This window comes from Nicotiana sylvestris, chromosome 12, assembly GCF_000393655.2.
Source record: "Nicotiana sylvestris chromosome 12, ASM39365v2, whole genome shotgun sequence".
NCBI lineage: Eukaryota > Viridiplantae > Streptophyta > Magnoliopsida > Solanales > Solanaceae > Nicotiana > Nicotiana sylvestris.
Genome location: NC_091068.1, coordinates 138443074 through 138466588, shown reverse-complemented (window position 1 = coordinate 138466588; position 23515 = coordinate 138443074). Strand labels below are relative to the sequence as shown.

General features: G+C 41.3%; 1 protein-coding gene across 1 annotated transcript; it reads left to right on the top strand.

Annotated features, from left to right (window-relative positions):
- Positions 1 to 21299: 21299 nt before the first annotated feature.
- On the top strand, positions 21300 to 22343 carry LOC138883827 (uncharacterized). Its single transcript, XM_070164541.1, has one exon. The coding sequence runs from the start codon at positions 21300 to 21302 to the stop codon at positions 22341 to 22343; it is 1044 nt and encodes a 347-aa protein (XP_070020642.1).
- Positions 22344 to 23515: the final 1172 nt, after the last annotated feature.

Below are 23515 nucleotides of genomic sequence, written 5' to 3'. Positions count from 1 at the left end.
CTCGAGACCAAATGGGTAGGCAAATTAGACCAAGCAAATATGGTTTAAGTAGGGTAATTACTCTCTCAAGGTTTAACCCATTAATTGAGACTATCATTTCTCATGAGTCCATCCCAATTCCTTGTTGGGTCAATTTTGGAGTTATAGGCTCTCTTTCTCAAGAAGAGTTAAACCTACAAAGCTTGAATCAGTGTTTGTAACCACCAATTCTATATTAAAATATAAAATCAACCCAAATAGCAAACACCCATAGTCAATCTAACACTAGATGGCAACACCCATCAATTACCCACACTAGGGTTGAGCCACAACCCTAGATAATGGGTTTAGCTACTCATGCTAGATAAAGAAATTGAAGAAATAGATGAAGTACTAAGCATATTAATTAATTGCTAAAATTTAATTGCAAGAATTTATCGTAAATGTAAAGCAAAAGTGCCAAAAATGGCTACAAAATACGTTCTCACGAGCGCAACTCTCTACTGATGTATCTGATTGCCTAAAAAATGGTAAAATGTTCTATTTATACCTGACCGCAGATGCGGAAATCGCTGGGCAATGAGGTTCATTTAATACGAGTTCAACACCATTTCTATCACTTATACATTTTTCCATTGGCGATTTTGGGAGCTTTGGGAAGAAGACTTCCACTTAGCATTGTGAGGTAAGTTTATTCCACCCATCCTTAGTTTAATACTTGTATAGTAGGTAGATTAAACACTAGGAATTAGGTAAAATCAAGGGGCTAGAGTAAGACCTAGGGTTTTAATAAAACTTAGATTTAACCACAAAATTTGTTATGGGATAAATTAGAAATCATATATTATTGATCCTTAGGTTGTAGAGAACAACTTCCTTCAAAAATCTCGAAATCCGGGCACGTGGGCCCGGGGTCAGAATTTAGGAAACTTGTGTTAATGGGGGAAAATTGCGTAAATAGCTAGAATTCGATCTTGTGAGTCTATATTAACTCGTTCTTACTTCATTTAACTAGTTTGGGATTGTTCGGCTCCGAATTGAGGGCTTGGACTTGTTCTTGATATTTGAAAGTGCGCTTTGGAGCGAGGTGAGTCTCCTTTCTAATATTGTAAGAGGGAATTGTCCCCATAGGTGTAATAACTAAATTAACTGCCATTATATGCAGGGGTTACGTACGCACTAGGTTACGAGAGTCCGTGCGTAGCGATTATTATGTTAAGTCCCGGTAATCTAGGGCCCAAAAGCATGCTCTACGTGATATTCTTGTAACCTGATGCTAAATTCGGAGTTGTACATATTATTTGATAAGGTAAATGAAACTAGTAAGGGAACTTATACTATTTGGTCCTTAAAGGAGAATTTGGGGATTTCCTGTGAACAACTACTCCTCATATGTACATTATTGTCTTCTTGTGATGATTTTATTTATGTTTGACCGCGTCGCACGGGTGATTCGCGAGCGGGGTAATAGATGTATCTATGGTTCGAGCCATTCGACCCTCGGCAGTGCACAATTTATATTTATGACGGATTGGGCCGTATGTTCCTCGGTATTATTTGTGCATGATTTGCTTAGCATTTCCTCTGTGGACTAGATTTCATATCTGCGTAATATATAGATGGACACTTATGATAATATTTGGAAAAGAGCTGTTATTCCATGCTTATCAATACTAATAACTTGTGTTATCCCTGCTTATTATAATTTCTTCTCATATTATTATTTGACCTTAGTAAGTATCGAATCGACCTCTCGTCTCTACTTCTTCCAGATTAGACGGGATACTTACTGGGTACATATTGTTTATGTACTCATACTACATTTCTGTACTTAATTGTACAGGATCTGAGGCAGGTGTATCTGGTTATCAGTCTGGTGCGCATCCTTGAGCGGACCCGAGGCTTCTACGGTGAGCTGCTTTCCTTTCATGCCATCCAGTAGCCTGAAGAAGTCTTTCTTATGTATTTACTTCTGCTGTCTATCCTGATTCAGACAGTAGGATAGTGTGATTCTTTTGTATATTCTACTAGTTGCCCATAGCTTGTGACACTAGGTCTTAGCATACACATTAGTAGACATTTATTTTGGGTTGTATAATCATTTTATGCACTATTGATCGCTTCTGGTCTTAACTTTAATTTGAGAAATCTGTTACACTTACTTTTTGGGTAAAAAGTAAAATAAGAATTCGATTATATTTCCACGTTGGCTTGCCTGGCAATGGTGTCGGGCGGCATCATGACCTATTATGGAAATAGGTCGTGACACCGACTGTGCAAAAGCTATTTCGTCTCAGAAAAATTTAATATGTAAAGAGTGGTATAATACTACGTTTTGTGTGATGTCTTGTCGGTCTGAAAAAAGCTGAACCGACTGTGTAAAAGCTGTTTCGTCTCAGAAAAATTTAATATGTAAAGCGTGGTATAAAACTACGTTTTGTGCGTTGTCTTGTCGGTCTGAAAAAAGCTGAACCGACTACGCAAAAGCTGTTTCGTTTCAGAAAAATTTACTATGTGTAGCGCGGTATAATACTACATTTTGTGTGAAATCTTGCCTATAAATAACGGACGCATTCTAGTTATTTTCTGCGCTTAACAATAACCAATAGCAAATATTTCCATAAAATCAAGTGGTCTCTTTACGCTATAACAAATGTCTCAACAACCCCTTTATGTCCCAAGGTGCGAGTGTGACAAAAGATGCATGATACACGATTGTTGGAAAGAAGCTGGACGCCGCTACTGGGCGTGTATGAACAAGTTTTATAGGCAACCCGACGAACCTACATGCAATTTTGAGGTATGGATTGATGAACCCTGTCAGCAGGAATACTATAAAGACAAGCTCCAAGATCTTCATAATTTGTGTTTGAAGCAGTGAGAAAGAGAGCGGCAATCCAAACAAGAAGTTGCGGAGTTAAAGGCGAAACTCAAGGAGGTGGAAGAAGGAAAAAAAAAAGTTGGAAGACCAACTTAAGTGGTTGGAGCAGAGAATACTAGGTGGTGGTTACTAAACAATGACATGTACGTGTTGAGCATAGTAGTGTATCTTTATGTTTCCCTTGTCATGTGTTATCATTAGTTGTACTGAATTTATGTTATGTTAGGTTTGCTATGTTTGTGTTTGTGTTGTACTGTTAAAATAAAATTGTTGTTCAAATTGTGTTAAAATAAAATTGTTGTTAAAATACAATTCTTGCCATTATTACATAATGTAGTATTTGTGAGCACGTAATTTTTGCCCTATATGAATTAATCCCATAAATTCAAAACAAAATAATTTTTCATTATTTGCAATTTTGTGAATTTTTGTGGCATTTTTTTGTTACTATTTGCATATTGTCTATGCATGTTAATTTTGTTTAATTAATGAAAAATACAAAAAATACGTGGCATTTGCATTTAGTATTTAATTCTACATTTTAGGATTAATTAGTAAATTAGTTATTTTATAAAAATGAAAAACAAAATCACAAAATAGTTTAATTTGCACTTTGTAATATTAATTTTGACTTTGGCGTAGTTTTTCTTTTAATTTGTTTTTTTAAATTAATTGTGATATTTGTCATTTAGGTTTAATTAGTGTTTTTAGATTAATTAGGTTCTAGGGAAATTTAGATTTTAACTTAATGTTGAAAAAAAAAGAGAAAAATTAGAATGAAGAAAATTGAAAGGAGATATAAAAAGAAATGAGAGTTCAGTTTTTTGGGCTGTTTTAATTTAACTCCCAAGCCCAATGCCCTTTTACCCGTTCAAAATCCAACCCGATTCTCCCAATACCCGGTCCAATTCCGTCTCCCAACCAAACGACGCCACTTTATCTCGGCAAATATGGGTCTTTCAATTTGTTTCATCCAACGGCCCCAGAACTGTCTCTCTTCGTGATTAAAAATGTCTGAAAAATGTCAGAGACACTCAGTTCACTCCAAATCCCTCGACACTTCGTCTCTTCCACACCAAAGCCCTAATCTGCCATTGTTACGGTGTTCCAGCTCCAAATCACCCCAAACTCTTCCTCCACAACACCCACTCACCCTTGACCCCTAAGTTATCACCATAATCCCTCAAATCTCCACCAAATCGGGTTAGTTCCAGATCTAAAAGGGGAAAAAGAAGAAAGATAAAACCTCCCCAAATCTTCAAGCTTCAAAGAACGATTAGGGCTGAAATTGTCATTGGTCGCTTGTTCTCGACGAGAACACTCGATTGATGCCGATTTCGGGACAAATTGAAGTCCGCTTGAGGCTTTTCAAGCCCGTCCTCTTGCAAATAGGTATTTCAGATCCTTCTTCTGTTTCTCTTAGTCATTCAGTTCCAGTTCATGCCCTGTTTGCTCCATCTCTTCTGCTCTCTATCATTTTCTTCCTCGTTCTGAGTCAGCTATGCCTGCATGCTTAAAAACTTGAGAGTTATTTGTTCATGTTTGTTTTATGTTTATTAGTTCTGCCGTTTTTATTTCATTATGTTTCTCTCTTATTTAAGTAAATTTTGAGTTTGTGGGGGGTAATTTCCTTTAACCCATTAGTCTTTTGAGTTTGATTTGGTTTGGGCCTTGTTGATCCGAGGCCTAAAAGGAAAGGGGAAGAACTGGTTTGGTAAAACCCAGGTTGGCTGGATATTTAGGTCAGCTTGACCAAGTTTGTTTTATTGGTAAATGTCAAGGGTGTGGAGGTTAGTTTAAGAATTTGTCTTGAGGAATCTTTAGTGTAACTGAAAAGGAAGCTTCCTAGAAGCTGGGGAGGGGGACTATCTTGGAAATTCGATAATTAACTAAGGTTAGTTAAGCTAAAATGAAAATTGGGGAAGGGCTGAAATAAAAATCTGATTTCTCTATTGTTGCCCTATTGCCTTGCCTATAAAGGCTCATTTCCTTGCCATTAAAGGCAGAGTTTAGGAGATAAGAACTTCAGAGAATAAGAGATAAAAATAGAGAAAAAACAAAAAGCGGCTGGATTTCCAAAATAAATCACTGTTCCATTGAACATTTTCTTTGATTTTTGAGTTTTTGATTTCTGAAATGGTATCTGATTCTGGGGTTTGAAGTGATATGAATTTGAGTCTTGGAAAGAGTTTTAGCTTAAAATTTCCATTGGCTGAACATTGTTTCATTGGTTTCATCTTGGGTTAATTTCACTCTTTCAAGTGATTGAATTTGAGGTCATATGCTGTGTTGTTTACTGCTACTACTCTCACTCCCTCTGTTATTTTGCTTTTCAGGTATTCCCTGACTCTATGAAAGATGAGATGCAAGTGTGAAAGTTGTAATTGCCTGATGATTCTATAAATGAATATTGTTCCCTTAATCATAAATGTTAGCTATTTTCTTAGTATTTCTGAAGTTAGTGTTGTAGTGTGACAATGATTAGCTTACCTATTCATTTTTGATATAGTAGTAATGTAATGTTTCCTAGGAAATCCATGTTGCATCCTGTCTTAATGGGAAACATGAGGTCTAATAGTCTGTTGAGGTGTAAGTAATTCAGAACATTTGAGACCATTTTGTGTATGTGGACTATTGGTTATGCTATCCATATCTAATAGTATAAATGTATTCATTTCATGTGATTAAGCTCTGTTTCTTTCAACTCTTAAGTTATCATGTGGGTTTTTAAAGGGTTGAGGTGTGTTCGATTGAAAATGGTGATTATTTATTCCTGAAACTGAAGTCTTAGGATTGATATTCTAATTGGTGCACGTCCATTGATGCTTAATAATTAAGTATATGTATTTGCTTGAAAAATAAAGTTTGGCTTGATTGAACATGCAAAGGTCTGGTTGTAAGTTTGAGTCGAAAGCATATGGATCATTGTAGTAGGAATCACAAATTAAACCAAGTTTGCTTTCATGCTGGCTCAGTTTGTCAATTCACGTTTACACTGCCAATATGATTTCATGTTAAACAGAAGCCATAGTTTATTTTTAAATTAACTTGTGGTCATTTGAATTGGGTGGATTAAGCATTGAGTTTGTTTGAGGTAATTGTGAATTAAGTCATATGTGCAATGTTGTTTGGGGCCAAATGGATCGATTGGTCAAGTAAAGGCATAGTGGGCTTCGAATTAGCTTTATAAAACTTGGGAATTGGATTCACTCGGCTTGCTTTAAATAATCCGATGTTTGCAAGTTTAAGGACTCGATCTGGAGTCCTTCCTCTCGCTGGTGCCCAGTTTTCCCGAGGATTTGGGCTCATGATTGGGCCTAAGTTGGAAATCAGTTGCTTCTCTTTATAGGGCTGGTGGCTCGAGCCCAAGAGAATCCATTCTCCCGATTGATCTGTTAATTTAAAGTTAGTTTAATTTCTTAAACCAAATCTTTGATAAGTCTTCCCCTTCAATTAATTAGATTCCCTATATGAATTGGAGGTGAGCCATACTAGGTGACACACACAGTGTATGGCCCTCGTAATTTAATATAGAAGCCTCTTGATTAAAATAAGTCGAGGCGCGCCGTGCAAAACAAAAATGACAATTGCATGGCCCTCGTTCAATTAATTTTATTTTAATCTTTAGAATCTGAGGCATGTCATTTAGTTAAACTTTCGTGGACCTCGCAAAGTTGCAAATGCGTAGTTGCTTTAGGCACGTCATAAAATTAATTTCCTAAACTCAGGTGCGCATTTATGTGACCCAAATCCAAAACTCAATGTTAGATAAAAAGTATTGAGGACTGCGGGTGCATTTATGTGATGTGGTTCAAGACATATTTTAAATGACGTTGCAATCTTCCTTTAAAAATAAATAGAAGCGGTTAAAAAGTTAAAATTTCACATAGGATTAAACATGTTTAAAATCAGGTAATTAGGCCAATAATAACAATTGAGCGACCGTGCTAGAACCACGGAACTCGGGAATGCCTAACACCTTCTCCCGGGTTAACAAAATTCCTTACCCGAATTTCAGGTTCGCGGACTGTAATACAGAGTCAACCTTTTCTCGACTTGGGATTTGAACCTTTGACTTGGGACACCATGATTATCCCAGGTGGCGACTCTGAATCTTTTAATAATAAACCCGTTTCGATTGTCCTTTAATTGAAAAAACTCTCTTATATGCCCCTTCCGGGGATGTAGGTAAAAAGGAGGTGTGACAGCTCTGGCGACTCTGCTGGGGAACCGAACCCAAAATCTCTAGTTTAGGGTTCAGAATTCGAGCTAAGATGAATTGTTATATTTGGCTTTATCTGTTATCTGATTTTATTATATGTTTGGGCCTAATGTGCTAAATGATGCTTTTACCGCTTTGATATTATCTGAACTGTATATAAACTGCTACGAAGCCCTTCTCTTCTCATTTTCGGGGATGTGCTCGCTGGTCGAGACTCCCTATTTTGTTAGTGTCATACCTTGAAATAAGAAAGAGGCTCGAACAAGTTACTAAGCCGGATGGCCTTTTGGTTCTCGGTACGTAGCCCCCTCCTCGATTCGAGTTGTTCGCTCGGGTACACAGTCTAGAACACATACCCAGGTTTTGGACCTAGAATAACTCAGCCGCATGCCGGATCCCTAGTAGGAACGTTTGTTTGCATCATGTTCATTTGACTTTGGAGACTCAACACAGGGGTTGGGTCTGTCTAGGACAGGTGTATCCGAAATGAAAAGACCATCCTGATGCATCCTAATATGCTACATGTTGCATTTCTTCAAGGGTAAAAGGGTCATTTGGCGGACCAATGATAGTTGAGGAAAAATGAAAAGAAAAAAGAGAAAAATAAAAAAAGAGGGTGAAGTGTGAAGATAAAGCAAGTAGGACCTGGTTATGTTTTTTGTTACATTTTTATTAAGAAAAAAAAACATGAAAAATTCAAAAAAGATTTTGCACTTTTTATCTTTTTTGAAAAATCAAAAAAAAAAAAAATCAAAAAAGATTTTACATGTTTCATCATTTTTCAAGAAAAAGCAAAAGAAAAAAATATGTTTTCTCTAAATTAGTTGTTTTTTTAATTCTCGCCCGTATCCAATCTGCCCGAACTACGCATACCTGATTCTTGTCTTTCGGGGCGTGCTACATAGGCAACCCACATAAGGTCCGGTCTTCCTAGTAAATCTTAGGTTCTTGGCTTTGTGGGGTCTTAGCCAAATTTTACATTTCTAGCCACCTTTTGGCCAAATAAGCCATTTTGCGAAAATAGCCTCAATCATGTCTTACATGTGTCTAGTAGGGAATGTTTTTGTCTAACATAGTGTTGGTTTAAATTTTCTCATACAAGTGTGGATCTATTTAGCGGAGTGTGAGCATGATAGATACCCAGTATCACTGCATTCGTGAGTTGCCTGAGGAGCTTTTTATGTTTTAGAGTCTTTTGTTCATGTTTTACTTTCTAGTCATGTACAGTAGTATTCAGTCATTTAGTTGATTTTTAAGTTTGTAATAATCTAGTTAAGTTTGCCGAGTCTTTTGTTATTGTATTTCGAAATGTGTTACAAGTCAAAAATCCAAAAAAAAAGCAAAAAAAAAGAAAGAAATTTTGCATTTTTATATTTCCGTTATAAGTTTCTTTAGAATACTAACTGTAGAAATGAAAAAAAAAATTTGGAGGTGGTTTTTCCTTTAGGCAATTAATATCTAGGACTTAAAATAAAAATTGTTTTTATATTTCCTTTACTATATTAGGACCAAAAATTCAAAAAAAAAAAGAAGAATATTTGTTTTTTTTAGTACCTCTTTAAAGGTTTTCTCTAAGATATTAATTCCAAAAATCCAAAAAAAAAAGAGATTTTCTTTAGAGAAATTGAAATCAAAAAACAGTTTTTTTGTTTATCTTTTTCATTTTAAAATCTTTCTTCAAGGATATCAATTGAAAATTTGAATATTATTTCTTTGGTTTATTGTTTAGATTTCCTTCTGTCACGACCCAATCCCCGAACCCGGTCATGATGGCGCCTCTCGCGGAGACAAGGCCAGCCAGACCAAAACGGAACACCTCTTTTAAACAGTTAATCATCATAAACAGTAGTAACATATAATATAATATTCATAAATTGCGGAATTTAACGATAATAACAGCAGGAACCATCTCGACACAGCCCAAACCGGGGTATCACAAGTCATGAGCTACTACAGAATCTGTTATAGGTCAACAAAGTACGGAATCCGATACAACATTCTGAAGAAAACATAAATGATAGAGGATAAGAGAGACAAGGCGCTGCGGACATCAACAGCTACCTCGTAACTCCAAATCCTTGCCTAGCCTGGAAGGATTCAGCGCTCAGGTGCGGACTCTGCTATACCTGAATCTGCACACACGGCGCAGGGAGTAATGTGAGTACTCCGACTCAGTGAGTAATAATTACAAATAATGGCTGAAAGTATAAAAACACGTAAAGGCACAAAGCAATTCCATATCAAGCAGTAAAATCACTTAAAGCAGTAAATCAGTGAAGAAATCAAATGATATTCCTTTTTAACACAAGTAAAACAGGTAATTAACAAGTAGAAATCCGCCCCTCAGGCACAGTATCAATCGCTCAGCATAGTATCAGCCCCTCGGGCTACCTCACAATCACTTAGCATAATGGCCATCCATTGTTACCTGACCAAATTGCATCATACAGTATCATTGTTACCATTGTTTCAAATCACATGGGTACCCGCGCTCACTGTGGGTGTGCAGACTCCGGAAGGGACCCTTACGGCCCAAGCGCTATATCAAGCCACCTCGTGGCATCATCACTTAGCATATCCTCACATCACTCAAGCCACCGCATGGCATAAATAGTATCTCGGGCCCTCGGCCTCATATCACTTCGCATATCTTCACATATGGCCATCGGCCTCACTCAGTCCAGAAATCATCATAAGCCCCTTGGGCATTAGTAAAATAGTAGTTCTCAACCCAAAGCATGATGTAGAAATATCATTTAAGTTTCGAATCTGAGTAAAAGTGGCTGAGTTTATAAAACAGTAGATATCAACAGGACTGAGTTCAAATAATAAGTCAAGCAGTAAGAAAACAGTGATAAAAATCCCCGAAGGGTTCAAATAGTTGGCATGAAGCCCAAATATGGCAATCAGTCCAAATCATGATGATAACAAATGAATTTCAGTCAAATATTCAGTAAAGTCATCAATCGGGATGGACCAAGTCACAATCCCCAGTAGTGAAAGACCCCACGCTCATCATCCAGCGCATATCTTGCCTCAATATAGCACTACGATGTGCAATCCGGGGTTTCAAACCCTCAGGACATCATTTACAACCTTTATTCACCTCGAACTGGCTAATTCTCTAGCTCGCGACGCCCTTTGCCCCTCGAATTCGCCTCCACACGCGTCGAATCTATCCAAAATCAAAATGAATACGTCACAATATGCTATGGGAACAAATCCCAAGCGGAAACATTCGAAAAATATCAAAAATCCCGAAATTAGCAAAATCCGAGCCCCAGGCCCACGTCTCGGAATCGGGTAAAATTTACATTTTCAGAATCCTCATACCCTCACGAGTCTAACCATACCAAAATTATCCAATTTCGATACCATTTGGTCCTTCAAATCATCATTTTACATTTTTGAAAAGTTTCATAATTTTCTTCCCAAATTCCATCTCAAATCACGAATTAAATGATGAATTCAGTGATAGATTCATGTATTCTAGCCAAATCTGAGTTAAAATCACTTACCCCGATGAATTTCTTGAAAAACCTTCGAAAAATCGCCAAAATCCGAGCTCTCTAGGTCAAAATATTAAATAAAACCCAAAACCTCGTATTTATAGGTACCCCTCAGGTTTCCAGCTACCGTGGGCCGCACCAAAACGACCGCGGTCCGCGCAAGCCAGTGCGGTCCGTGCAAAGGCAACCGCGGCCGCACAGGCCTCCCTCTGCAGTGATAGGCTTTAGTGTTTTGGCCATAACGTTTGCTACAGACGTCCACATTGTGATATCTTTACCTTTCTGGAAACTAGACACGAAGGGCTACAACTTTCATTTTTGAATCACCTCAAAATTCCTTGTAGATCAAAAGATATGAGCTTCCGAAGTAGGACCAGCGGGAGCGTTCTTCACCGCGGCCGCGCCCACTTTTGTGCGGTCCGCGCGACGCCTACTGCGGCCGCGACTGCTTTTGTGCGGTCCGGACAGCACTCACCACGGGCGCACTCATTTTTGTGCGGACCGCGTGAGTGAGTTCCGGGGCCTGCAACCGCTGTAGACCTGCTACAACTATAATTTTTGCACAAAAATATCCCGGAACCTACTCAGAACTTCAAACCAATTGTACCAACACATCTCATGACATCGTTCAAACTTGCTCAAAACTTCAGAATGCTCACAACAACATTAAATCACCAATTTAACATAGGATTAAGGCCTAAAAACTCCAATAACTCTTAAATTATGCTTTCGATCAAAAGGTCTATCAAATCTCGTCCGAATGACCTGAAATTTTGCACACACATCCCAAATGTCACAATGAAGCTAATGCAACTCTTAGAATTCCATTCCGACCCCTATATCAAAATCTCGCCTATCAACCGGAATTTGCCAAAATATCAATTTTGCCAATTCAAGCCTAAATCTTCTCTACAACTCCAAAACCCATTCCGATCGCGCTCCTAAGTCACAAATCACCTCCCGAAGCTAACCGAACCATCGGAACTCACTTCCGAGCCTTCTAACACATAAGTCAACATCCGGTTGACTTTTCCAACTTAAGCCTTCTTAAAAGAGACTAAGTGTCTCATTTCTTACCAAATCCTCTCCGAACTCGAACTAATAAACTCGATCACATAAAACACGAATAACGAAGCGTAAAGAAGCTGAAATGGGGGAAATGGAGAAGTAACTCATGAGACGAATGGCCGGGTCGTCACATCCTCCCCAACTTAAACAAACGTTCGTCCTCGAATGAGTCAAGAAACATACCTGAAGCCTCAAACATATGAGGATATTTGCTCCATATCTCCCACTCGGTCTCCCAGGTAGCCTCCTCCACGGGCCGACCTCTCCACTGCACCTTCACTGAAGCTATATCCTTTGACCTCAACTTCCGAACCTGGCGACCCAAAATAGCTACTGGCTCCACATCAAAGGTCAAATCATCATCCAACCGAACCGTGTTGTAGTCCAAAACATGGGACGGATCCCCACTATACTTCCGGAGCATAGAAACATGAAATACCGGATGCACACTCGACAGGCTGGGTGGCAAAGCAAGCTCATAAGCCACCTCCCCAATCCTCCGAAGCACCTCAAAAGGCCCAATGAACCGAGGACTCAACTTGCCTTTCTTCCCAAATCTCATAACACCCTTCATGGGCGAAACCTTCAGCAAGACCTTCTCACCGACCATGTAGGACACATCTTGAACCTTCCGGTCCGCATAACTCTTCTGACGGGACTGCGCTGTATGAAGCCTCTCCTGAATCACCTTTACCTTCTCTAAGGCATCCTGAACCAAATCTATCCCCAATAGTCTAGCCTCGACGGGCTCGAACCAACCAACCGGAGATCTACACCGCCTCCCGTACAAAGCCTCATATGGAGACATCTGAATACTCGACTGGTAGCTGTTGTTGTAAGCAAACTCTGCAAGTGGTAGAAACTTATCCCATGAACCTCTAAAGTCAATAACACAAGCATGCAACATGTCCTCCAATATTTGAATAGTACGCTCGGACTGTCCGTCTGTCTGAGGATGAAACGATGTGCTTAACTCTACCTGAGTACCCAACTCTCTCTGCACGGCTCTCCAAAACTGCGAAGTAAACTGAGTACCTCTATCTGAGATAATGGAAACAGGAACACCATGCAACCAAACAATCTTTCGTATATAAATCCCTACCAACCGCTCTGAAGAATAGGTAGTACACACAGGAATGAAGTGCGCAGACTTGGTCAACCGATACACAATCACCCAAATAGCATCGAACTTCTTCAAAGTCCAAGGAAGTCCAACCACAAAGTCCATAGCGATTCTCTCCCACTTCCACTCGGGAATAACCATCTGCTGAAACAAGCCACCCGGTCTCTGATGCTCATACTTCACCTGCTGACAGTTGAGAAACCGAGCTACAAATCTCACAATATCTTTCTTCATTCTTCTCCACCAATAGTGCTGCCTCAAATCCTGATACATTTTCGCGGCACCCGGATGAATGGAATACCGCGAGCTACGGGCCTCCTCCAGAATCAGCTCTCTAAGCCCATCCATATTGGGCACACAAATCCGGCCCTGCATCCTCAACACACCATCATCACCGATGGTCACATCTCTGGCATCACTATGCTGAACTTTATCCTTAAGGACAAGCAAATGTGGATCATCATACTGGCGCTCTTTGATGCGATCATATAAGGAAGATCGAGAAACCACACAAGCCAACACCTGACTGGGCTCCGAAATATCCAACCTCACGAACCGATTAGCCAAGGCCTGAACATCAACCGCAAGAGGTCTCTCTCCAACTGAAATATATGCCAAACTCCCCATACTCACTGCCTTTCGGCTCAAAGCATCGGCCACCACATTAGCCTTTCCCGGATAGTACAATATAGTAATATCATAATCCTTAAGCAACTCCAACCATCTCCGCTGCCTCAAATTAAGATCCTTTTGCTTGAACAAATGCTAAAGACTGCGATGATCAGTGAACACCTCACAAGATATGCCATACAAGTAATGCCTCCAAATCTTCAATGCGTGAACTATGGCAGCCAACTCCAAATCATGAACGGGGCATGGGGCTTCAACTGCCGAGAAGCATAAGCAATAACTCTACCCTCATGCATCAACACACAACCAATCCCAACTCTTGAAGCATCACATACACAGTATATGAACCTGAAGATGATGGCAAAACTAACACTAGAGTTGTGGTCAAGGCTGTCTTGAGCTTCTGAAAGCTCTCCTCACACTCGTCCGACCATACGAATGGAGCACCCTTCTGAGTCAACTTGGTCAAGGGCGATGCAATGGATGAAAATCCCTGAACAAACCGGCGATAATAGCCTACTAACCCAAGAAATCTACGAATCTCTGTGGCTGAGGACGGTCTGGGCCAACTCTGAACCACCTCTATCTTCTTCGGATCAACCTGTATACCCTCGCTGGACACCACGTGCCCCAAGAAATCCACTGAACTGAGCCAAAACTCACACTTGGAGAATTTTGCATAAAGCTTCCCTCAGTCTCTGCAACACAACTCTCAAATGCTCTGCGTGCCTCCTGACTACGCGAGTACACCAGAATATCATCAATGAATACAATAACGAACGAATCCAGATAAGGCCGAAATACATTGTTCATCAAATGCATGAATGTTGTTGGGGCATTGGTTAGCCCGAAGGACATAACAAGAAACTCATAATGACCATATCTGGTCTTGAAAGCAGTTTTAAGTATATCCGAATCCCTGATCTTCAACTGGTGATAACCCGAACGGAGATCAATCTTGGAGAACACCCTCGCTCCCTGAAGCTGATCAAATAAATCATCAATGTGAGGTAAATGATACTTGTTCTTGATTGTTACTTTGTTCAATTGCCTATAATCAATGCACATTCTCATCGTGTCATTCTTCTTCTTCACAAACAAAACTGGTGCACCCCAAGGGGACACACTAGGCCTAATGAACCCCTTATCTAGGAGTTCCTGAAGCTGTTCTTTCAATTCCTTCAACTCTGCTGGTGCCATACGATATGGTGGAATAGAAATGGGCTGAGTGCCCGGCACTAGGTCAATATCAAAATCAATATCCCTGTGCAGTGGCATGCTCGGCAGGTCTGCAGGAAAAACATCGGGAAAATCCCTCACAACTGGGACAGAATCAATACTAGGAGTCTCAGCTCCAACATCCCTCACAAATGCTAGATATGAAAGGCAACCCTTCCCAACCATACGTTGGGCCTTCAATAAAGAGATCACTCTACTAGGGATATAATCAGTCACACCACGTCACTCGATCCGCGGTACACCCGGCATAGCCAAAGTGACTGTCTTAGCATGACAGTCTAGAATAGTACGACACGGAGATAGCTAATCCATGCCCAAAATGACATCAAAATCCATTATGCTCAATAGCAATAGATCCACTCAGGTCTCCAGACCCCCAATAGTCACCACACATGACCGGTACACACGGTCTACAACAACAGTATCGCCCACTGGGGTAGATACATGAACAGGTAAAGCAAGAAACTCACGAGGAGTACCCAAATAACGAGCAAAGTATGATGACACGTAAGAAAAGGTGGAATCGGGATCAAATAATACAGAGGCATTTCTGTGGCAGACTGAAACAATACCTGTAATGACAGCATCTGAAGTAATAGCATTTGGCCTGCTAGGAAGTGCATAGAAATGGGCCTGACCACCCCCTGATCGACCTCCCCCTCTAGGGCGACCCCTAGCTGCATGGCCTCCACCCCTAGCTGGCTGGGCGGGTGGTGAGGTAACTGGAGTAGTAATCGAGGGCTGACCACTCTGCTGAGATGAACTAGCCATACTATGAGGACACTTCCTCCACATATGTCCAAACTCTCCACACTCATAACAACTCCCAGATGTTGGAGAAGGGGACTGAAGGGAACCCCTCACACCGGAGTGACCAGCTGATGCACGCGGCATAGAAGAACCCTGAGCTGACGGGGCATAAGATGAACTCTGGGCTGGAAGGGAACTAAGTGATGACTGGCCCCGCTGAGATCCTTGATGACCATGGCCCGAAGATGCTCCGCGATACTCTGGGTGGGTTGACTGAGCATGCCTGAAAGAACGGCCTTTACCAGGCTGAAACTGGCCCCACGAAGAAGCACCACTATAACTGCCAGATCCTCGAGGCTTCTTGGCCTCCCTCTCCTCTCGATCCTGACAGCAAACCGTCTCAATCTCGCGAGCGATATCGACCACCTCCTCGAACGTAGCACCCAACACCCTCTCTCGGGTCATAATAATACGGAGGTAATAGTTAAGGCCATCAACAAATCTCCTGATCCTCTCACGATCTGTCGGAACTATCCAAATGGCATGATGAGCCAACTCAGAAAACCTCGACTCATACTGTGACATAGTCATATCCCCCTATTGCAACCACTCAAACTATCTACGCAGCTCCTCTCTACGGGACTGCAGCACATACTTCTTCAAGAAGAGAGTGGAGAACTGCTGTCAAGTAAGGGGTGCTGCTCCAACCGGCCTACACCTCTCATACGCTTCCCACCATGTGAAGGAAGCCCCAATAAACTGAAAGGTGGTAAATGCCACACCACTAGTCTTAAGAATCCCTATTGTACGGAGCATCCGCTAACACTTATCAAGAAAACCCTGGGCATCCTCGCCCTCAGTGCCACTGAATAACGGAGGTTGGAGTCTACCAAACCTCTCAAGACGATGTTGCTCATCATCCGGCATAACTAGCACAATAAACTCCTGAGCTGGTGCAATCGACTGAGCTGGAGGTGCCCCCGGTGTCTGTAGTCCCTGCACTACTTGCTCAGGTGTGCGAGCAGTGGGGGTCTGATTGCCTCCCCCGGCCTGTGAAGTAGCTGCTGCTGTAGTGGCTGAAACTGCCTGAGCCAGGCCAGTGCAAACTGATAAGATCTGTGCCTAGGCCTCCTGAAGACCAGGAACCACGATAGGCACAGCTGGTGCCTAAACTGGTGCTACTGGAGCATCCATAGCGGGAGCCTGATCCAGAGCCGGAGCAGCCGGTGCATCAATAGGTGCTGCCCTCGTTGCTCTGCCTCTGTCACGTCCATGACCGCATCCACGGCCTTTGGTGGCCTCAGTGGGTGGCAATGGTGGTCGTCCACCTCGTCTGGTAGCTCGCGTCCTCACCATCTGTGAGAGAATGGAATATCAGAAGTTTAGTACTCGGACCAACAAATTCGCACGACAAGAGTTTCAAGAATATGAAATTTTTCCCAAAGGTTCTGCAGCCTCTCGAGGATAAATACAGACGTCTCCGTACCGATCCACGTGACTCTACTAAACCTGCTCATGACTCATGAGACCTAAGTAACCTAGACTCTGATACCAACTTGTCACAACCCAATCCCCGAACCTGATCGTGATGGCGCCTCTCGTGGAGACAAGACCAGCCAAACCAAAACAGAACACCTCTTTTAAACAGTTAATCATCATAAACAGTAGTAACATATAATATAATATTCATAAATTGCGAAATTTAACGATAATAATAGCATGAACCATCCCGACACAACCCAAACCGGGGTGTCACAAGTCATGAGCTACTACAGAATCTGCTATAGGTCAATAAAGTACGGAATCTGATACAACAGTCTGAAGAAAACATCAATGATAGAGGATAAGAGATACAAGGGGCTGCGGACGTCAACAGCTACCTCGTAACTCCAAACACTGCCTAGCCTGGAAGGAATCAGCGCTCAGGTGCGGACTCTGCTATACCTGAATCTGCACACACGGTGCAGGGGGTAATATGAGTACTCCAACTCAGTGAGTAATAATTACAAATAATGGCTAAAAGTATGAAAACACGTAAAGGCACAAAGCAATTCCATATCAAGCAGTAAAATCACTTAAAGCAGTAAATCAGTGAAGAAATCAAATGATATTCCTTTTTAACACAAGTAAAACAGGTAATTAACAAGTAGAAATACACCCCTCGGGAACAGTATCAATCGCTCAGCATAGTATCAGCCCCTCGGGCTCACTCTCAGTACAGTATCAGCCCCTCGGGCTACCTCACAATCACTCAGCATAATGGGCATCCATTGTTACCTAACCAAATTGCATCATACAGTGTCATTGTTACCACTGTTTCAAATCACATGGGTACCCGCGCTCATTGTGGGTGTGCAGACTCCGTAGGGACCCCTTACGGCCCAAGAGCTATATCAAGCCACCGCGTGGCATCATCACTCAGCATATCCTCACATCACTCAAGCCACCGCATGGCATAAATAGTATCTCAGGCCCTCGGCCTCATATCGCTCTGCATATCCTCACATATGGCCCTCGGCCTCACTCAGTCCAGAAATCATCATAAGCCCCTTGGGCATTAGTAAAACAGTAGTTCTCAGCCCAAAACATGATGTAGAAATATCATTTAAGTTTCAAATCTGAGTAAAAGTGGCTGAGTTTGTAAAATAGTAGATATCAACAGGACTGAGTTCAAATAATAAGTCAAGCAGTAAGGAAACAATGATAAAAATCCCCGAAGGGTTCAAATAGTTGGCACGAAGCCCAAATATGGCAATCAGCCCAAATCATGATGATAACAAATGAATTTCAGTCAAATATTCAGTAAAGTCATCAATCGGGATGGACCAAGTCACAATCCCCAGTAGTGAAAGACCCCACGCTCATCATCCAGCGCGTATCTTGCTTCAATATAGCACTACGATGTGCAATCCGGGGTTTCAAACCCTCAGGACATCATTTACAACCATTACTCACCTCGAACTGGCTAATTTTCTAGCTCGCGACGCCCTTTGCCCCTCGAATTGGCCTCCACGCGTGTCGAATCTATCCAAAATCAGAACGAATACGTCACAATATGCTATGGGAACAAATCCCAAGCGGAAACATTCGAAAATATATCAAAAATCCCGAAATTAGCAAAATCCAAGCCCCGGGCCCACATCTCGGAATCGGGTATAATTTACATTTTCAGAATCCTCACACCCTCACGAGTCTAACCATACCAAAATTATCCAATTCTGATACCATTTGGTCCTTCAAATCATCATTTTACATTTTTGAAAGGTTTCACAATTTTCTTCCCAAATTCCATCTCAAATCACGAATTAAACGATGAATTCAGTGATAGATTCATGTATTCTAGCCAAATCTGAGTTAAAATCACTTACCCCGATGAATTTCTTGAAAAACCTTCGAAATATTGCCAAAATCCGAGCTCTCTAGGTCAAAATATTAAATAAAATCCAAAACCTCATATTTATAGACACCCCTCATGTTTCAGCTACCGCGGGCCGCACCAAAACAACCGCGGTCCGCGCAAGCCAGTGCGGTACGCGCAAAGGCAATCGCGGCCGCACAGGCCTCATCCTGCAGTAATAGGCTTTAGTGTTTTTGAAATAGCTTTTGCTACAGATATCCAAATTGGGATATCTTTACCTTTCTGGAAACTAGACACAAAGGGCTACAACTTTTATTTTTGAATCACCTCAAAATTCCTTGTAGATCAAACGATATGAGCTTCCGAAGTAGGACCAGCGGGAGGGTTCTTCACCGCGGCCGCGCCCACTTTTGTGCGGTCCGCGCGACGCCTACCGCGGCCGCGCCCGCTTTTGTGCGGTCCGCACAGCACTCACCGTGGGAGCACTCATTTTTGTGCGGACCGCGTGAGTGAGTTCCGGTGCCTACAACCCTTGTAGACCTGCTACAGTTATGATTTTTGCACTAAAACATCCCGGAACCTACCCGGAACTCCCGGAACTTCAAACCAATTATACCAACACATATCATGACATTGTTCAAACTTGCTCAAAACTTTGGAACGCTCACAACAACATCAAATCACCAATTTAACATAGGATTCAGGCCTAAGAACTCCAAGATCTCTTAAATTATGCTTTCGATCAAAAGGTCTATCAAATCTCGTCCGAATGACCTGAAATTTTGCACACATATCCCAAATGACACAATAAAGCTACTGCAACTCTCGGAATTCCATTTCGACCCCTATATCAAAATCTCGCCTATCAACCGAAATTTGCCAAAATATCAATTTCGCCAATTCAAGCCTAAATCTTCTCTACAACTCCAAAACTCATTCCGATCGCGCTCCTAAGTCACAAATCACCTCCCGAAGATAACCAAACCATCGAAACTCACTTCCGAGCCTTCTAACACATAAGTCAACATCTGGTTGACTTTTCCAACTTAAGCCTTCTTAAAAGAGACTAAGTGTCTCATTTCTTACCAAATCCTCTCCGAACTCGAACTAATAAACTCGATCACATAAAACACGGATAACGAAGCATAAAGAAGCTGAAATGGGGGAAATAGAGCGGTAACTCATGAGATGATTAGCCGGGTTGTCACACCTTCCTAAAAAAAAGAATCAAAAAATGTTTTTATAGAGTTTTTTCCTTAATAAGTTCCCTTAGAGTATTTGTTTCAAAAAGAAGAAAAAAAGAGAACAAAAATATTTGCTCGTTAAGCTTGAGTTTAGAATAGGTCATAGATCGTTGAGGCTAGAAAATTCCAAAAAAAGGGGTTTTGCTTCTGCTATTTCTCTTTTCGCATCAGAGTAGTCATTAAGGTAAAAAAAAGAAGAAAAAGAAAAAAAAGAGAACGTTGGCTTGTTTACTTTATTCCCAATCTTCCAGAACTACGCAAAAATCTGATTCATGTGGCGTTATGATACGTGGAAACCTACATAGGGTTCGATCGAATCATTTTTTTTATTTATTAAAAGAAAAAAAAAAGAAAAAAAGAAAAAAAAATATAGAGAAAAAAGGAAAAAAAAAAGAGAAATCATAGGATGTGAGAAATGAGAGGAAAGAAAAGAGTGATAATTAAAAGGAAAAAGAGGAAGGAAAATGAGCAAGCAAGTGTTGGAAAAGCAAAGAAAAGAGAGGTTGAAATGAACAAATTGGGATGATACCAACTAACCTTTGTACCCTCGAAGTCATTTTAGAACCGATAACTCTGGCTAGGTGCATTGCACATAAAGTGAGATTATCTTATGTTAAAATACCCTAACTCTAACGTGATGGCTTCATTTTGTTATATTCATAGCAGAAAGGTGGTTGGTTGGTGGTTCTCGAAGTAGTAACTCCTCTCCATAACATAAAGTCAAAAGGCAATGGCAAACAACAACAGAACCGAGTTGGTTGATACCGGGGCCCAAAAGCAGTTGGCTGAACAGGACACTGGTTTGGCTGACGAGGTAAAGATGTTAAGACAACACATGGCAGACATGTATCAGGCTTGGATGACTGGGAAGGCACCACCCCCGCCACCACCTAGCTTCCTAGATGTCGCCCTTACCCAAGCTCCGGACACAATGCCAGATGATCCTCCATACTCTCCAGATCCACCCACATATCTCCAAGCTCATGATGCCCAATATTGCCCCTTAGAGGTTGCCCACAAGGTTACCTACCCATACAAACAGGGCCCGTGGAATGAGCCTCATGTTGAAAATAAAAGGTTCACAGGAAGAGAAGGAAAGATGGGATACCCAGGAGGCTGAAAGGCGAACAATCCTTCAAGAACAAGCAAGGAAGGGGAGGCCATGGTAGCACGGTTTACAAATAACTGTCTTTGTCCCCTGGTGTTCGCCTGCCTGCGGGGTTCAAAGTGCCAAAATTTAACTTGTATGATAGGTGTGGAGATCTGGTAGCCCACCTGAGGGTTTACTGCAGTGAAATGCAAATTGTTGGAGAGAAAGATGACTTGATGATGGCGTATTTCAGTGAGAGCCTGACTGGGGCAGCTCTGGACTGGCATATTCGTCAAGATGTTGGTAAGTGGCCTACATTGGGTGACATGGCTCAAGATTTTGTTCGATACTTTCAATACATATCAGGTGTTATCACAGACCGCTCCTCCCTATCTAAAATGGAAAAGAAGCCGGAAGAAAGCTTTAGGGAGTTTGGGCTCAGATGGAGGGAGCAAGTTGCTCGAGCCAATACCCCGATTGGTGAAGAAGAAATGGTTGAGTTTTTCCTACAAGCCCAGGGGCCCACCTACTTCAATCATTTGATCCCGGCCCTGGGAAAGCCTTTCACTGATGTGTTAAAAATGGGGGAGCTAGTAGAAGAGGGAATCAAGTCAGACAAAATCATGAGTTGTTCGAAAGACATTCAGAACATCCCAGTAAGCTTGGGTGAAAGAAAGAAAAACAGAAAAGATGATCCGATGGGCCTTCCTGCTCAACACTTCCAGTCCCGACATCGTCCCCGTGGATATCCTTGTGCACCAGATGACCCTCCCCCATGCTACATGTCTCCACAGAATTCCCAAAGTCGTACATCACTTTCCCAGTACCCAGCTCCACAAAATGCCTATTTATCCCCACGAGCCTATCGAAAAATCCCTAGATCAGGTTTCCGGCTCAATCAAGCATTTAAGAACGAGAGGTTACGGAAGAAGAGAACCTTCACTCCATTGGGAGAGTCATATGCCAGTCTATTCCAGAGGCTAAGGAAATTGGACATGTTGAAGTCGACCCAGAAAAAAATGCCAAACCCTCTTCCAAAGAAGTTTGATTTTTCTCAAAGGTGCGCATATTGCTCAGATGCCTCGGGTCATGACATAGAGAAGTGTTGGAATCTAAAGAATGCGATTCAGAGGCTTATTGATGCAGGCGACATTGTCGTGCAAAATCCAGATGCAGCAGACACCAGCCAAAGTCCATTGCATGTGCACAATGAGACGCACATGGTGGGTATGATTTATTTGGAAAGATAATGTGAGAATTCTTCTGGGAGCTTCAAAGGTCCATGTGCTACTAAGCTTTCAGTGTTATCAGAGTTGATCTTAAGAACGAGCCGGCAAAAGGAACCCAAAAGCAATTTGTTAAAAATAATGTGATGAAGACTTGTGAAGGTCCTAGTATTGTTGATGTAGAATTCAGTGGCTAAGATACCGTTCTTGGTAATTGGAACGACGCTCCATTTCTTGGTCGGCCGGAGAAGAGTTTTGGTGGTTTAGTTTGTTGTTTGTTGTCCGGGTTATTTCAGGGTTGTAATCCGGATATTGTCTTGTGACTCAAACCCTTCTATCCTTTTATTTTGTCTAGTTCCTTTAGTCGTAGTATCTCATTTAGTGTTATCTAGGTTTGTTTTAGGGTTTTACCCCAGTTTATTTTGCTTGCTTTGTTGTTCAAACCCTTTCACCGTCTGTCTAATGCAATTCTCTGTTTTCTGCTATTTCTAGTCATTTTTTTCTAGTTCTCTTCTCCTTTTACAGTTTTTTCATGATGGTTCTAGTGACATGACATGCACAGCATAATTCTCAGCCTGATCTTTAAAAGTCAGCTTAGTCGGGAAGCAATGAAATAATTTTGAAGATGATGGGGACATTTGAGGGAAATAAGTAAAGGCATTGTGAGATCATTTCAAGCCCAAATTGTGTGAAACTAGGGCAGATAGAACATAAAGAAACCTTATTAAAATGCATTATGCCACATCGTATTGAAGCTAAAGGCAAGTTTGCCCAAATTGACAGAGGTCGTTCGTGGTAATGAGAGTGAGGGTATTGTCCAAAGGTGCTTTATAGTTAACAGATGTAGAAGGCGAATGTGTGGATATGGTTATCAAATCTAGTACAATCAAAAGATGTTACAAATGTTTTCCTTGGTTTGCTTAATTGTATAGTTTGCACTTGGCATGTTTTGGAGATTGGAATGACGAAGACATTTTGTTCTGCTATCTAAACACTTTATCCTTCGTTACCCCTTTGAGCCTTATTTATTTTCTTTCATACCCCTGCTTCGGAATCAGTAGCAAAGATCAGAAACGCAAGCGTGAAAGATAAGTAAAGGAAAAAGAGAAAAGAAAAAGAAGAAAAGAGAGAAAAAGAAGAAGAAAAGGAAAAAAAAGAAGAAAAAGAGAAGAAAAAGAAAAGAAAGGAAAAAAAAC

Coding starts and splice junctions, on each gene's coding strand:
- LOC138883827 (XM_070164541.1), top strand. CDS start 21,300: ATGCAAATTGTTGGAGAGAAAGATGACTTGATGATGGCGTATTTCAGT.